At 44.6% G+C, this 16929-nt stretch overlaps 1 protein-coding gene across 3 annotated transcripts in view; it reads left to right on the top strand.

The window, feature by feature from the left end:
* Positions 1-16929, top strand: part of ARL6IP6 (ARF like GTPase 6 interacting protein 6) — a 55645-nt gene that overhangs the window by 4010 nt on the left and 34706 nt on the right. For 2 of the 3 annotated variants that reach the window (XM_073634144.1, XM_073634142.1), the window contains exons 2-4: positions 914-1294; positions 3446-3496; positions 9140-9272. In XM_073634144.1, the coding sequence (XP_073490245.1) occupies positions 922-1294; positions 3446-3496; positions 9140-9272 (557 nt within the window). In that variant the 5' untranslated portion in view covers positions 914-921. Of the gene's footprint in view, positions 1-910; positions 1295-3445; positions 3497-9139; positions 9273-16929 lie in introns of all 3 variants that reach the window. The other variant, XM_073634143.1, reaches the window with a different exon arrangement.

Below are 16929 nucleotides of genomic sequence, written 5' to 3'. Positions count from 1 at the left end.
TAATTTTCTAGCAAAACAATTATGATTTTTCCATGTACGAGAGAAATGTCAGAATTGGCCTGGGTGAAGGAGGAACTAAGCCCAACTGCGGACAAAGAAAAAAAATGTTTCCCTTACAGTGGGTCTGTGCCCACAATGCAAGAGTTAAGTGCTTGTTTTTTTCCCAAGAGAGAGGGGAAAGCCTTATATTCACCTGCTCGTCCGCTCCACCGGCAAACGGCACTCCCCCACGTTCCAGCGGTGGACTGTTCCTAGTGTCCTTCCATCCAGAGCAGGTCTATGTAGCCTGCTCTAGGTTTGATGACGTCAGGAACCGCCCACCACTCAAGACTGCTAGAGAGAGGGGGGGGCAGGAGCTGAAGGGGCCAGTCTTGTGCAGAGAGGATTGGAGGATCAGGTAAGTATATCTCCCCCCTATTCAAAATTGAGCAATTAACCCTTGCAGTGCGAGCACAGCCCCACTGTAAGGGAAATTTTTTTTTTTTTTTTTTGCCTGAAGCAGGGAGCAGGCATGCTCTTTTTTGCAGAAGAGACGAGTAATGTATCTTCTGCGCTAAATCAAACCTATCTGCCTGTTTGCAGTTATCTGTAGGATATACACTGAATTGCACAAGCTCAGCTCAGTTTTTGTCCTGGCACAGTGCCTGTGTGCCAGGATGACTGTACTCCTGCACATGCGAAAGAGTGATATCATATTGCGCCGGTCAATCAAGATTGCCTGAAGACTGGTACCCAGAAGACGCTGACGCTGGCAAGGGACCTCGGACTGTTGAAGCAGAGCTATGTATTGCAGATTTTAGTTGCACTTTAAATTGTTTTTGGCTTTAATGGTGCTTTGATTTTAGATCCATACAAATAGATACTTGTTTTTGAAGTGTTTTTCTTCACAGTAACAGCATTTTCATTCAAGCAGGTTTCTGGATGGATACCTCCTATGTGACCAGTGCCAGGCGGTTAAGGAGTACCAACCGTCGTTCTACCTCCTACACCAGTGCCATATCCAATAGTGTCCAGAGCCAGGGTTCAAAGGGAGTAACTCTTCAAGACTCGATGGTTAGAAACTTGGACAGTGAGTTATCTGAGGCAATCCCTCACAAGACAAACTTCCTCCGGGAGGACTCTGTGCTGTATGAGGAATCGGAGCAGCCTGAACACAATGGCACCGTCAAGTCACAAGTGGTCACTTCCAAGAAAAGTAAAAGATGGCCATCCAGATTATTCTCCATGTTCTGCTGCCTTGTGATTGTCAGCATCCTCGCTGTTCTGCTTGTATTTGCTTATATTATACTGCAAGGTGATTTTTTTTTTTTTTTACATTTTTCTTTAAAACAGCTACAGTTCACATGGGGTGACCATGATTTAGTTTACAGACCTAGTCCCAGAACTCCAACTAAATAATTGTAGCGGTGTGTTGCCACTAGTTACTAACATCCACGCATATTCACCCTGTTGCCAGACATCCATACGTCACACTTGTAGACCATGAAAAGTCTTTTGCTTTGTTTTGTTGTTTTATTTGGGGGATTGAACTTGGTTGGGGGAAGGGATATGGGATGCCCATAGAACAAATTGGTATTTGCAATGTTATAGCGGATCCGGCATTACATTGACAAACGTCACTAGTGGTTTACTCATTACCTTTGCAAATGTTATAGCGGTTATGCTTTACATTTCCTTGAATGGAACAAAAATGGTGGACTCTAATCTTTACAGCGTTACTTCAGACCATTCTCCTCAGCACTCCCCCCTGCAGACTTCTACCTCCAGGACACTTCTCCTCCTGCACAACACTTTCCTGTCACAGCATTCGACATCCTGTCCCACCATCTTGAGCTGACTAGGTCTCACTCTGAATAAGTCCTAGGAATAGCTTCACTTGATGAGTCTTAATGGGCTAAGGGCCTGCAGTACCCCTTCTTGGCAGCCCTGAACATTTAGTTGGAAAAGATATTTGATGATTGGCTACTGATCCTAGCAAGCCCAGCTTGCAAATCCGGTGCCCTCAGGCTGCAACGATTTAGCACCAAACCCCACAGTCTCTCCCTCTGGCTCTGCGCCCAGCTCCCCTGGCATGCCTCTTCCAGATCTCCACTGTGATTCACTCACCGACTCCTGCCCTGAGTCCTTCCTGAAGGATTTACCCGGACCGTGTGGACCAGGGGTCCTCAAACTACGGCCCGCGGGCCACATGCGGCCCGCCGAGGACATTTATCCGGCCCAATCCACCCAGGGCCGGATTCCCGACAATCCAGGCTCGGGCCGGGGCCAGGTCGGCTCGGCTTCGGCAGGGAGCATATCCGCTCCGCTCCGCTCAAGCTGCCTCCCCCACACCAGTAATGGAGGGCTCCATGTGCCGCGCTGCATGCTGGGAAGTGTAGTTCCCAGCACAGTCCCGCACGGAGACAGGAGGCGCGAAGAGTGACAACGAGAGCGGAGGCTTCAAGCAACAGCCTACGAACGAGTGAGGACCCCTCTGTCCCCCTCTCTGTCCCCCTGTCCACCCCACTGTCCCCCTGTCCACCCCACTGTCCCCCCCTCTGTCCCCCTGTCCACCCCACTGCCCCCCCCATCCACCCCTCTGTCCCCCTGTCCACCCCTCTGTCCCCCTGTCCACCCCTCTGTCCCCCTGTCCATCCCCTATATATATTATTTATTATTCATTCTTTTATTCTTTTGCACTACAAAAAAGAAGTGTGCATAGGAATTTAGGAATTAGTTCATATTTTTTTTAAACTATAGTGCGGCCCCCCAACAGTCTGAGGGACCGTGAACTGGCCCCCTGTCTAAAAAGTTTGAGGACCCCTGGTGTGGACCAACTGCTTCACCAGCTCCTGTTCCAGGACACCTCTCCATGACCGTGTAAGGAGACGCTCCCTCCTAGCCCCCGAGCTCCTCCACCTGAGTTGCACCCCCACCTGGATGAGGGTTTTTCTCCTGCACATAGTCTAGCACTCAATCCTTCAGTTCACCCAGCCGACAACTCCCCCCCCCACAGCAGGCTGACCGTGAGTATATGTAGGAGGACTGCCCCCTGCCAATCCTAGTTGGGGATTGGTCCTGGCTCCTCACATGTACTCCATGCCACTCCAACTCTCAGCCCTGCCCCTCTTCCAGAACATTCTCACTGAAAGCAGGGGAGGTGCTCAAAAGCTGAAGTACATGTCATTCACACCCACTGCTACACTAACCACTCCCTGCTCCCCAAATCAAAAACAAACAGGCCTAGCTCACAGTATAGGCCTGCTTAAATTTACCTGCACTGACAGAACCTACAACACTACACCTCTAGCACCTACCTATGGTAAAGGGTGCTACACAATGAAAAAGTAAAAGATAGTTTTATTGGGATGGAGTTTTGGTAAATACATTGGGGGGGATGGGTGACGATTTTATTCTTTGTTTTTCTTTTCTGTTGGTGAAATAATGACCTCTCTTCTATGTGTAGAAATGCGCTATGGAAAAGAGAGTGACGATGGAGTGAAAACAAGTATGTTCGGTAAGAAACATTGTATGGGTGGTGGCCCAGTACCAGCCTGTATTATCCCTTCATACTCGGGACGTTTTTCAGTTTTCAGTGGTCATGGAATACTGTACTCGTGATTTGTATATCATTTTTGGCACAGCGCTTTTTTTTTTTTTTTTTTTTTTTTTTTTTTAAAGTTTCCCTTGTTTGCTGTCATAAATTTTCATGCTGTTTCTACATCTGCTTTTACATTTTTTTTTTTTTTTTTTTTTTTCTCTGCCTGTAAACTCCCCTCCATGTTGTGTTCATGCACACTATAGGCAAAAAACCCATCACTTATGCATTCAGGAGAGGAGCGTTTGAGCATAAAACGTGCTTTAAAGCGTAAGTTCACCTTTCACCGTATCCGTGTAAATCAGCAGCCACTGCAACCCCCCCCCCCGACAGGGGACCTTCTCTCCGAACCCACTCTCACAATTTAAAAAGGGCACGGCCATGCGGGGCTTCGCCCCTTGGCCACATCATTCAGAGTTCTGTGAATGAGAGAACTACAGCTACTGTCAACCATTGCAGCTGAGGGCTTGTAGCTCTCCATAAACTACGAGGACGCTGGTGAGCACTCTGTTAGTTCGGTTGAAAGGAGCTTGATGCTGCACCTGCAGTCTGCTGATCTCAGGTGCAATGCTTTACAGGCTCCTTGTAAAAAATAAATAATAAATTCACTTTTATTTTTTTACTTGCAAAAAGATGTGAATTGATTATTTTTTTAACAAGGTGAACGTATCCTTTAACATTCATTACCACATGTTGGCGCTAGGTGCATTTCCACGTTTATGCATTCCAATGGCCAGGATTCTGGTCAGTAGAATATATTAATGCCAGACATGGGAATGCGCATGCAAAAGCAGCTTTTTACCACATTTTGGCTGCTGCTAAACTCCTGTAGGTGAAAAAAGCGTCCATAGCATACAGCATGGATGAGGCCTAAAATGTATGAAAAAAAAAATGCCAGAATAGTAGAAATACCCCCAAGATGCTCTCTTTTTAGATACTACACTGGACACCTCAAGGTAATCCTATTTATTTTTTTTCCATATTTTTTTGGAAATAGAGAATCATGCTGGTATTGAGGGGGTAAACCATTAAACCAGGTAATGGTGCACTAGATACATTGCACCATTATTGTATAGGTCAGGGGTAGGCAACCTTTTGAGCACAGCGTGCTCAAAGAAATTGAGCATGCCGATTTTATAACAAAAAAAGTCAACTTCACACTCTCAATCATGAAAAGGATTTTTTATAAAGTAAATGCTCTAAACTACTTGAGTATTTTGAAGAAATTAACACCCTGCACTCATGCCTCAGATAAGCTCCAATTCCTGCAACACCACACCTCAGATCATTGTCACCTCTGCTCATCTGTCCCACCACTGTACCACCCTGCTCATCTGCCCCACCAATGTTCCCCCTTTCTCATCTGCCCCACCACTGTACCCCCCTGCACATCTGCTCCACCGCCGTACCCCCATGCTCTTCTGTTTCACCGCTCAACCATTTTCTCATCTGTCCTAACACTGAACTTGTCTGCTCATCTGCCCCACCACTGTAACTCCTGCAAATCTGTCCCACATCTGTTCCCCCTGCTCTTCTGCCCCACCACTGTAACCCCCTGCTCATGTGTTCCAATGATGTATCTCCTTTCTCCTCTGTACCCCCCTACTCCTCTGCCCAACCACTGTAACCCCCTGCTCATCTGTCCCACCAATGTACCTCCTTGCACATTTGCCCCATCACTGTACCCCCCTGCTTTTCTGTCCCATCGCTAAACCCCCCCTTCTCATCCCTCCCACCACTGTACCTTCCTGCACATCTGTCCCACCACTGTAACCCCCCTGCCCATCTGCCCCATCAATGTACCTCCCTGCACATCTGCTCCACCGCCATATGCCCATGCACTTCTGTCTCTCACTGCTGAATCATCTTCTCATCTGTCCTAACACTGAACTCATCCGTCCACCCACTGTAACCTGCTTTCTTATCTGCCCCACCAATGTACCTCCTGCACATATATCTCCCTCTGTACCCCCCTGCTCTTCTGCCCCACCACTGTAAGCCCCTGCTCATCTGGCCCAACACTGAACCCCCCCTGCTCTTTTGTCCCACTGCTGAACCCCCTTCTCATCTCTTCCACCCCTGTACCCACCCTCTCCCTCTGCTCATCTGCTCCAACGCTGTACCTTTTCTCATCTATGATATGCATGATATGCAGAGTGGTGAAAGGAAGCAGAGATGAGACACATCTACCTGTCCTGGCACACTCATCCTGCTGATTCTCGCATCCAGCCCATGTGCTTGTATGTGATGTCACATACAAGCATCTGGAATGGATGCACAATGATGAGCTCGGGTCAGGGGCATTTTCTGAAAGCAGTGGGCCTGTGTGCAGGATCATAAGTTGGGCTCCCGCAGCTGAGAAAAAGTGCAGCGCTCCACGCCGCAGCAAAACTTGGGTGGGATTTTCATTGCGCTGAATACTGGCTGTGGCTTCAAGGGACACAGAGTGCAGGGGGTTTAGTAGTAAGTGTTGCAAAGGTTCAGGAATAATTTCAACAAATTTCCCAGAAGCGCAACAGTAATTCCACAAACTGTCACCTGATTGTGGTTTTCTCAATTACAGTTCAATCCCTTCTTTCTGAGTAAGGATAAGCTCAGACGTGTTCGCAAGCCGCACGCGCCGAGCCCGCCAGGAAGTCGGCACTGCACAGCGCTAATCACAGGCAGTGAGACGTTGTCCCGTTGTGCGGCTGCAGCGATCGGGAAATGTCTCACTGTTTGTGATTAGCAATGTGCAGTGCCGACTTCCTGGCGGGCTCGGCAAGTGCGGCTTGCGAACACGCCTGAGCTCATCCTTATTTCTGAGATTGGTAGTGGCAACCAAGCGAATCCTCTTCCTCCAGATTGTGGGCGGTGCTAGCAGGACTGTGATTGGCTTTAGTAGTGGCCAATCACAGTCCTCCTCCTGGAAACAGGGACCGCCCTCCCCTGACCCCCTTGAACCAAACAATGTTTGCCATTTTTTACAATGTGTGGGGACACAGTGCCTCCCCCTCAATGCAGGTGCGGTGTGGGGAAATCTGAAATTGGAATGCATTCGTGTCTCACTGACCCTTCCCTGCGCTGCTCTGCTGATGGGGAGGGAGTCGAGAGCCGGCAAAAGAGGCTTTGCGTGCCGCTTGCGGCACCCATGCCGGGGGGGTTGCCTACCCTTGGTATAGGTCATACACTGATGGGTTTGAAGGGGTTAATGTACAGGTCACATACAATAGGAGGATGCAGATGAGGGGGTAATGTGCAGGAAAAGTAAGGTGAAGGTGTTAGTATTCAGGTGCTACAGGTACAGGATGGAGATAAGATGCACAGAAGGTAAGGGGAAGCAGGAAGGGTTAAAAAAAAAACTATCCCACATTAAAATGTATCAAATCTGCTGATGCCCACCCTTCATTCATTAAACCCTTCATAAGAGCTTTCTTCCACCATTGTGAGAGTAAGAGGAGGGCCTTCATATGTAACCACTAGAAGTATTTACATTCATAATTGCAATGATTGGCCATCACAGCAATCCTATGGAACAGAGCCACTGTGATTGGCTCTGTACATGTTGCTTATGATTTGTGCTTTCTGCAATCAGAGGCAATGGGGTTGATTTGCTAAAACTGGAGAGTGCAAAATCTGGTGCAGCTTTGCATGGTAGCCAATCAGCTTCTAACTTCAGCTTGTTTAATTAAGCTTTGACAAAAAAAAAAAAAAAAAAAACTGGAAGCTGTTTAGTTTCTATGCAGACATTTTGCACACGTGTGTGTTTGTGCACAAGTAGTAAACAGAACTCCATTTTAAAACCGTGCCCCAGAATACTATGGCCACCAACCTGTCATTCTAAATTATAGGCAAGTGGTTAAAGATCAAGTTGTTGAGCACTGACTTCTCTGACCTCTCAAAAGCTCAACAGTCAAATCCTCCCAACTCAGTTTTGCTAATCTACTCTGAATTATAAGGGTGGTATATGACAGTCGCCTTTGATTCTTTATGGTTGTGGCTGTGTTTGGGAGATCTGGTTACTGGATTCACCAAGAGATGTAAAAATTCACCATGAAATTAACCATCAATAAACCAAAACCACAATTAGTGGCGGCCCGGACACACAGGTGCTATGGGAAGCATGACTTGTTGCGGCTAAGAAGCTCTATTGGCGTCTTTTAGAATGTCTTTGGGACGCAGAGCGATGCACCCCAAACACTCCTACTGTAGCATCATGTTCCCGTTGCTTAGTGTGCTCCTGAGCGGTCCGTTGGATGTAGGCGGTGCTTTTATCGACCTGCGATGTCACTTCCGGTTTCTCTAGTGACTCACCCGGTGGATGGAGCGCAAGGCCTGTGCAGGCCAGGAGGAGTCAGCCAGTGAACAGGCCAGGACATTTTACTGCTGCAGCACTGCTAGGGAAGACTAACTGAAACTAGGAGCATGGTATTAGCAGCAGGGCTAGTGCAGTGGGCTATTGCTGATGCACTGCATCACTAGGGAGTGGGGACCCTCATAATGGGCACAGGCACAGCAGGTGTACAGACCTGGCCGGGAACTAAGCACAGGGATGACGGTGGGAATGAACCCCTCATAATGGGCACAGTGAGGCTGCATTTGATGGGCACAGTGAGGCTGCGATTTAAGTGGCTATTTACAGTCCTGCATTAGACCCCTTTCACGCTGGGGTATTTTTCAGGCGCTTTTGGGCTAAAAATAGCGTCTGGAAAGCACCTGAAAAACCCCTACTCTGCAGTCCCAGTGTGAAAGCCAGGGTGCTTTCACACTGGGGCGATGCGCTGGCAGGATGTTAAAGAATAAAAGTCCTGCAAGCAGCATCTTTGGGGCGGTGAAGGAGCAGTGTATACACCGCTCCTCCACCGCTCCTGCCCATTGAAATAAATGGGCACGGCTGCCGAAGCGCCTGCAAAGCGTTTCGGCAGCGGCGCTACACGGCGCATTTGACTCTTTATTCGGCCACTAGTGGGGGTTAAAAGCGCCCCGCTAGCGGCCGAACTGCGCCGCTAAAACGACTGAAAAATTGCAGCTAAAACTAACAGCGTTTTACTATCAACACCCACCCGCCCCAGTGTGAAAGCAGCCTTACTAACAGTTTAATTTTTTAGTTTGTGTCCCCTCCCCCCCTCAAAAAAAAAAAAAAAAAATTGAGCACCAACGGTCCGCCACTGACCGCAATATCAGTTTTTGGTGGAGTTGGCTGGTGATGCATAGTCGTCAATCAAAAATCACTTGTGGTTGGGAGAAAACCCATAATGATTGCTTGATGAGCATTGTTATCTTTCTGTCTTGTGTCCTTATGTAATGTAGAACAGTGGTCATCAACCCTGTCCTCAGGGCCCACTAACAGGCCAGGTTGTATGTATTACCTTGGGGAGATGCAGACTAGAATACTGCAATTACTGAGCAGCAAATGATATCACCTGTGATGTATTTGTTTTCTTGCTAACCTGGCCTGTTAATGGGCCCTGAGGACAAGGTTGATGACCACTGATGTAGAATGATTGGACATTACCTGCTCACGTGTCATATATGTGTACACTGTGTAAATCTGGTCTTATGGACAATGTTCTTCATTATCAGGGTTCTGGAGCCTGCTGGTCTTGTCCTTAGTTGCTGGCCTCTCTTGCTGCAGCTTCTCCTGGACTGTCACTTATTTCGACTCTTTTGAACCAGGAATGTTTCCCCCAACACCTCTCTCCCCTGCACGCTTCAGGTGAGTGTTTGCACTTTTTGGTGTACACCAAGTGTAGAAGGCAGAAAGTGGATTAACGTCATTATTTAGGGTACGTTCACACTGAACAAAGCTGCATTTCAGTGCGAGTTCTGGGGCGATTTGAAAGACATCTGTGCGGGTTCATGCACAGATGTCTATTGAAATAGCCCCGAAGTCGCCAAAAGTAGTGCAGGAACTTCTTTTTGAAGTCGGTGTGGCGCCACAAAGTCGGCGTTGCAAAGATAAGGACAGTGCTGTTGCTGGCAACAGGCTGCGATTTGGCATGTGATTTGACATGTCAAATCACGCCGATGTGAATGGGGGCTAAATAGAGCTGCACAATTAATAAAAAATTTGTGATCTCGATTCACCTCTCCTGACAATCTCTCCTGCAGTTTTTGCCGATTCTTTCATATAAACAAGTGGAGAGACTTTATCTGCTCACTCAGCTGTCAAAAGAAAGCATCAGGGCAGTCTGCCAAGTCTTTAACTTGAAACATTGTAACTAAGCTTCCTTCTTAGATCAAAGGGATAGAACTTCTGTGTAAATAAATAATCCAGGTCAGTCTGCCAAGTTTTCAACAACATGTAAATGCAGGAAGTTTAACCACTTAAAGTCTAAATATTTTTCTGACACTTCTTTCTTAAAGCGGGATTCTGGACAGCTAAAAAATGTTTTTAAAGTCAGCAGCTACAAACACTGTGGCTGCTGACTTTAAATAAGTGGACTTGCCTGTCCTGGGTGCCCGCGATGTCGGCCGCCCGAGGCCGACCCGTCCTTCAGCTCTCGGGTCCCGGCACCGCCATCCTAGGTAAGGGAAACAGGCAGTGGAGCCTTGCGGCTTCACTGCCACTTTCCTAGTGCGCATACGCGTGCGGCACGGTGATCTGTGAATGGCCCCGTGGTGTTCTGGGAACACACACAGTTCCCAGAAGACAACGGGGCCGCTCACCGAGGAGCAGAACAAGCCGTGGAATAGGAAGAGGCAGATTAGGAAGACTGCCTAGCAACAAGGGTTTAGGTAAGTATAACATTTATTTTTTTTCCAAATGTTTTTTTTTTTAATTTTTTTAGGATTTTTGGTGGAATTTTTTTTTCCAGGGTGGCCCTCCACCTTAAGTTAAAATCAATATTTTTTGCTAGAAAATTACTTGGAACCCCCAAACATTTATATATATTTTAGCAGAGACCCTAGGGAATAAAATGGCAATTGCTACAATATTTTATGTCACACTGTATTTGCCCAGCGGTCTTTCAAATGCAATTTTTTGGGAAAAAATACACTTCAGTTAAGAAGGAAAAAAAAACGAAATAGTAAAGTTTAGCCCAATTTTTTTTTTGTTTTAATGTGAAAGATGATGTTACGCTGCGAGAATCGTAATCTATCTTCTAAGCAAATAAATCTTGATTTCTCATTTTAGCCAGAATCGTGCAGCTCTAGGGCTAAAGGATAAGTTCACCTTTTTATCATGGTGTAAAATACGCTGTAAAATCAAGAGAAATCCAGCAGGTTAAAAACACTGTGCAGCTTGTTAAAATGTTGCTTTAGTTTAAATACATTATCTGTAGGTCTTGTGTGGCAACCCCACAGCTTTGGTTAAAAACCGACCATCCTAGAAGCCAGAACGCACTGTATGATGAGTGCTTGCCCCAATGTCACAGAAACAAGCACTCTCCCTTGTTAAAAATTAGTACACAGGCAATGTGCTGGCCTATAGGTAAGGCATAAAAACTAAGCAACACGTTTAAAATCTTGACAGTGCTTTCTCTTAATTTCCCATCCACGTCGGCGTCCCTTTTAAAAACTGTGTGGTGGGTAAAATAGCCTGATCACGTGACTACTGTGATTGGCTGTCACAGTGGGCACATGATCGGGAGCTAATCATTCGCGGGGACCGAGAGCTGTCTTTCACTGCCCAATCACTATGCAGTGAGCATGCTTTCCACACAGAAACGTCAGCCACCCAACACTGCATATGTGTAACGTGGGCATTAAAGCCCACCCTTTTGGCCCTGCATATATGTTAGGCAGTTGTAAAGGGGTTAACCCTACTGCTACCCTATGAATGCTTAGTAAATTTGTTTTCAGAAGGTGAACTTGCCCTTTAAATGTGACAAAGCTCCGTGGCTCAAATATAAATTGTTTTGATTATCAAAGTCCAAAATAGTTATTTCTGCTTTATTTCCAGTTTTTCTGTTTTGACCTGTTTATGTGTTTGAGGGTTGAGTCATTTCCAGTCATTCGCCCTTAGCTATTTGGAATTGTTTTTCTTGTTTGATCACTGCCGTATAAATAGGTGAGAAAAACAAATGTCAAATTGTTAGAATAAAGGATTCCATAACTCTTGGTTTCAGGCCATTCTAATTTCATTCTGTTTATTTTATTTATTTATTTTATGGGAGATAACGCAACGGTAGTTGCACCTGTTTTGATTAGATCACCGCATGGCCCTGATGATCAGAGCAGGTTGATGGTTCATTCATTTGATTAGCTCAGCTGTGTGTGTAATTACAGCTTTTAGCTAATCAGCTCTGTAACTGGATTTTTTTTTAAATTTTTTTACAAAGACATTATGGTTAGCCATGTAAAAGTGATTATGTCTGTCAGGTTTAAACACATCTGTGTATAGGTAGACCCTACCTATTTAAACCTTTTTATTTTTAACCAGGGTGATCCAAACCCTGCACAGTTCAGTAAAGGTTGTGGATCTGTGTAGCTAGTCAAACAATGGCCCAGATAGGAAATTTAAAGCCCATAATGACAACCATATAGCTGGTCATAGGCAGTTCAATCAGTTGATCAACTTGGGTACAACAAGCCTGTAGGATTTTTTATGCAATTATTGCCAGAGGCTATAACCACTGGCAATAAGCGTTGTGTGTTCTCCTGGCCGGGACGGCTCCCCTGCTGGGTAAGCTAAATGGCTCCACAGGAGACATTCCACCATCAACACCGACTGTGTTAATGGGAGGAATCTATCAATTTTCAAGAAATTTGCTCCATTCATAGGGAAAAACATGTGGAAACTGGTGAAAAATCAAATGCATTTTCCATTTGATTCTTTAGATGAAAAAAATGCTATAATGCTTTTTTTTTTAGATGAAAAATGCTATAATAAAGTTTCTTGATTGCCCATTGATGACAATTGGAAGCTAATTGGTTGCTGTAACAAGCATTTAAAGTGATTGTTAAGCTTTATTTTTTTTTCTAATAAAAAACAAACATGTCATACTTGCAATAGTTCTGCACAGAGCAGCCCTAAACCTTCTGAGGTCCCCCGCCGGCACACCTAGCTCCTTCACGCATCTCACCGAGTGCTCTCATAGAAAGCCGCTTTCTATGGGGGCACTCGTGGGTAGGCTCTCTTCTGAACTGCCCTGTCTTTGTCTTTTGACTCAGACAACGTACTGCTCCATCACAAAATTTGATTGCCCGCTGCAGGAGCTAATGGCTCCCACTGCTATCTCTCTGCGCAGTGAGGAGGGACGGAGCAGAGAGCCCCTGCTCTCATGTACAATGCTGGATCCAAATTGGGGCTGAGGTAGGCATAAGGGGGGGGGGCTGTGACATAGTTTTTTTACCTTAAACAACCCTTAGGCTTTAGAACCACTTTAATGCATCAGCCCCATGATCCATCCCAAGAGGTAGTTGATGACACATGTACCCTATGTGATAATTAGTTAGGCTGGATTCACACCTATGAATTTTTAGTGCATTTTGCAGATTTGCACTATAGAACGTGTTCCATAGGAAACCATGATAAATGGACTGTAGTGCAAACCTGCAAAATGCACTAAAAATGCATAGGTCTGAATCCAGCCTTAAAGGGATGCTGCTTTTTTTGCCAACCCAAGACAATATGACAGTGTCTACATATTCTATATCGCAGCCCCAACGCTTTTAAACTTTCTCAGCCATGTCCACACAACTTTTCTCAGAGTCACCTAAATCTTGTAAAGCAGAGCTAGGTATAAGGGAACACATGATCTTCCCTATTTGACAGTGCTCAGGCTTGGGTGGTAAATCACCCGGCATGATCACTGCCACGTGGAAAGTCTGTGGTATCATCCTTGTAACATCTGACAGCAGCTCAGACAAACTGGGATTCTGCAACTGGGCAGCAGCATAGGAGTGTGGCATAGTAAGTATAAAAGCCTGTGCCACTTTGACAATTAGGTCTCAAACCAAAACATTTCACAAATGTTCACTTCCGACATTCTTATTCACTGCTGCCAAACAAACTTTAGCTAAAGCATGGTGGTCGTCTACTCCACATTCCACTTTGGTTAAAAATAAAATGAATTGGTGTATGTCTAACGAAAAACTTGCTGCTATTCTTTGTGATGATTTGCAAAAGTTTGAGAAAACCTGGTCCCCTTGGATCAGTGGTCATCAACTCTGTCCTCAGGGCCCACTAACAGGCCAGGTTTTATGTATTACCTTGGGGAGATGCAGACTAGAATACTGCAATCACTGAGCAGCAAATTATATCATCTGTGATGTATTTCAGTTATCTTGCAAACCTGGCCTGTTAGTGGTCCCTGAGGACAGGGTTGATGACTGCCACTGCCTTGGATTACATCCTTCTTACCTCAAAATTTTGATAGATCAATTTTGCATCTATGATATACCCTAATAACTCTTGTACATTTACTGATCAATTGTGTTCGCTTTAATATTTTCCTCCCATTTTTAACTGTTACTTTATGTATATTTTAAAAAGAGATTTTTTTTTTATATAAATTTGCATACTTTGTAATTATTTACCCTCCTAAAACTTAATAAAAATATTTATGAAAAAAAAAAATAAAAGTGCTCAAAATTAGTTGAGGCTGAATCCTTTTTGTAGTTGATAATGCAAGAGCCCATCTTGCTACTGGTGTACTTCACATGGGACAGAGTCTAATTTTATAAAAGTATCAAATCTTTATTGTACAAAACATTATAAAAATCGCACACATTGTATTAACAATCCATTAAAATCAACATTATCACAATATGATGCACAAGTCCTGTTAGGGACCACAATACATACACCTCCTAATCTATAAGTGTTTAAGTCTCCAGGACTGGAGGTGTGTGAATGTCTCCACTGGAAAACGCGTTTCGCTAAATTGCGTAGCTTCCTCAGGACCGGTTTATGGAGTATCATAGCGGAAAAGGACATGCATCAATAAACGTCTGGGGCGGACACAGGGGCTGAGACGTCTCGATATGTCTTAAGTTTGTATAGCGGACTAAAAAGACCCTTAAGTAGTGTGTTTCTAAAATCCTATAAAGGATTCCTATAGTCCAAGAAAACGGGCAGGTCAATTTATAGTGTATACAGTATAGATGGATATGTTTGTGTGGAGCAATAACAAATCCTCAATCTGCGCAATCCAGAAATACTCAAATAAAATATAATACGTTTTTAAATAAAACACAAAGTTGCTGCTGTCACCGGAAGTGTTTTTCATTATACTTAATACAAATAATAGACCAAAAAACGGTGCTGTGCTACTTAAATATAAACAGACAACAAAGAATTCAACAGTGTATAATAAATCGGCAAGCAATGACTTAGGGCCAGTTCACACCACATGCAGTCCAGTGTGGGGTTTTCTTTTTTCTGCATCAAAAACGCATGGAAAGTAGGTTATATGGTTTTCAATAGCATAGTTCACACCAGTGTTTGCAGCTCCAGTTCTAATACTCCTATGATGCAGTGATCCAAAATGTTAAAACAAATCATAACACAATGTCCACGTGTTGGTAAACAAAGTCCAAAGATCAAACAATGAATTGTTTATAAATGTGCTGATCCACCATAGTGTACAAAAAAATCTTCAATGTGCTAGATACAGAGGAGCAGCGCGCCAGATAGATCTCTTTAATATCCTCGAAGGGGAAGCGCTGAATGTGACCCGCTGGTAAAACAGGTCAAAATATGAGGTCAGTGGCCAGAGCACACTGGAGGAGGAGAGCACTAGCAAATTGAAGACTTTTTTGCACACTATGGTGGATCATCACGTTTATAAACAATTAATTGTTTGATCTATAGACTTTTTTTGTTTACCAACACGTGGACATTGTGTTATGGTTTGTTTTAACATTTTGGATCACTGCATTACAGGATTATTAGTTTAAGGGCCAGTTCACACCATAGAAACGCAGTCCGGATGAGTACCAGATGCTTTTTTGCACACATGCGGTTTTTTTTTTCCCCCTCCTTCTTTTTTTTTTTTCTTAACCTTAACCACTTGCCGACCGGACCATAGCCAAAAGACGGCTACAGCGCGGTCGGGTTTTTCCTTCCAGAATGTTGCTCCCGCGCGCCCCCTGGGGCACGCACCTGGGAACATCTGTGACCGCCAGGTCCTGAGTAGAGGTCGACCGATATATCGGCCGGCCGATATATCGGCCGATATTTGGCTTTTTTTTACTTAATCGGCATCGGCCGATTGTGCTGATAAAAAAAGCCAATTCAGCGGGACTTGCAAATGACTTCTGTAATAGAAGTCAATGCAAGTTTTCTGAAGTTTTCTTCTCTCCTCCTCTGGGCAGCTTGCCAAGTCTGATAAGAAGATACATTGTATCTCTTTCAGGTTCTTTTATCAATAGACTGAGTGGAGAAGTTTTCAGTTTAACCATTTAAAGACTAAATCTTTTCTGACACTTGTTGCTTACAAGTAAAAATCCTGTATTTTGTGCTATAAAATCACTTAGAACCCCCAAACATTATATATATTTTTTTTTTAGCAGAGACCCTAGGGAATAAAATAGCGGTTGTTGCAATATTTTATGTCACACGGTATTTGCGCAGCGGTCTTTCAAACGCAATTTTTTTTTTTAAAAATACACTAATGAAATTTAAAAAAAAAAGCAGTAAAGTTAGCCCATTTTTTTTTCATCCAAAAGTTTTGATTACCTGTTTTTGTGTATTTAATATTTAAGATATAGTTATTTTTTTTTAATCTAAATTATACATACAAGTGAACTGATTGGAGGTTTGTTTTGTTTAATAAATGTTTAAATATAAAAAATTTTCTGTATCACTTATTACTTAAGGCTGCTTTCACACTGGTGCGGGCATGCGTTGACGATAAAACGCTGTTAATTTTAGCGGCGCTTTACCGTCATTTTAGTGGCGCTATTCTGCTGCTAGCGGGGCACTTATAACCCAGCTAGCGGCCGAAGAAGGGGTTAAATGCGCCCCTGAAGCGCTGCTGCCGAAACGCTTTGCAGGCGCTTCGGCAGCGGTGCGCATTCATTTCAATGGGCGGGAGTGGTGGAGGAGCGGTATACACCGCTCCAAAGATGCTGCTTGCAGGACTTTTTTTTAACGTCCTGCCAGCGCATCGCCTCAGTGTGAAAGCACTCGGGCTTTCACGCTGAGACTGCAGGGGAGCCGTTTTACAGGCGCTATTTTTAGCCCAAAAGCGCCTGAAAAACGCCCCAGTGTGAAAGATGTTAGATTTTATGAGATGAAGGGAAAAAAAAAAAAAAAAAAATCGGCCTAATATATCGGCCCAAAAAAAATCGGCATCATATATCGGCCATCGGCCACCGCGATTTCTAAATATCGGCTTTGGCATCGGCCAGAGAAAAACCCATATCGGTCGACCTCTAGTCCTGAGGACTCGGCACATCACGGATCACGGTAAATAGCTGCT

This window comes from Aquarana catesbeiana, linkage group LG06 (genome assembly GCF_042186555.1).
Source record: "Aquarana catesbeiana isolate 2022-GZ linkage group LG06, ASM4218655v1, whole genome shotgun sequence".
Classification (NCBI taxonomy): Eukaryota; Metazoa; Chordata; class Amphibia; order Anura; family Ranidae; genus Aquarana; species Aquarana catesbeiana.
This window is presented reverse-complemented; position numbering and strand designations above follow the sequence as displayed.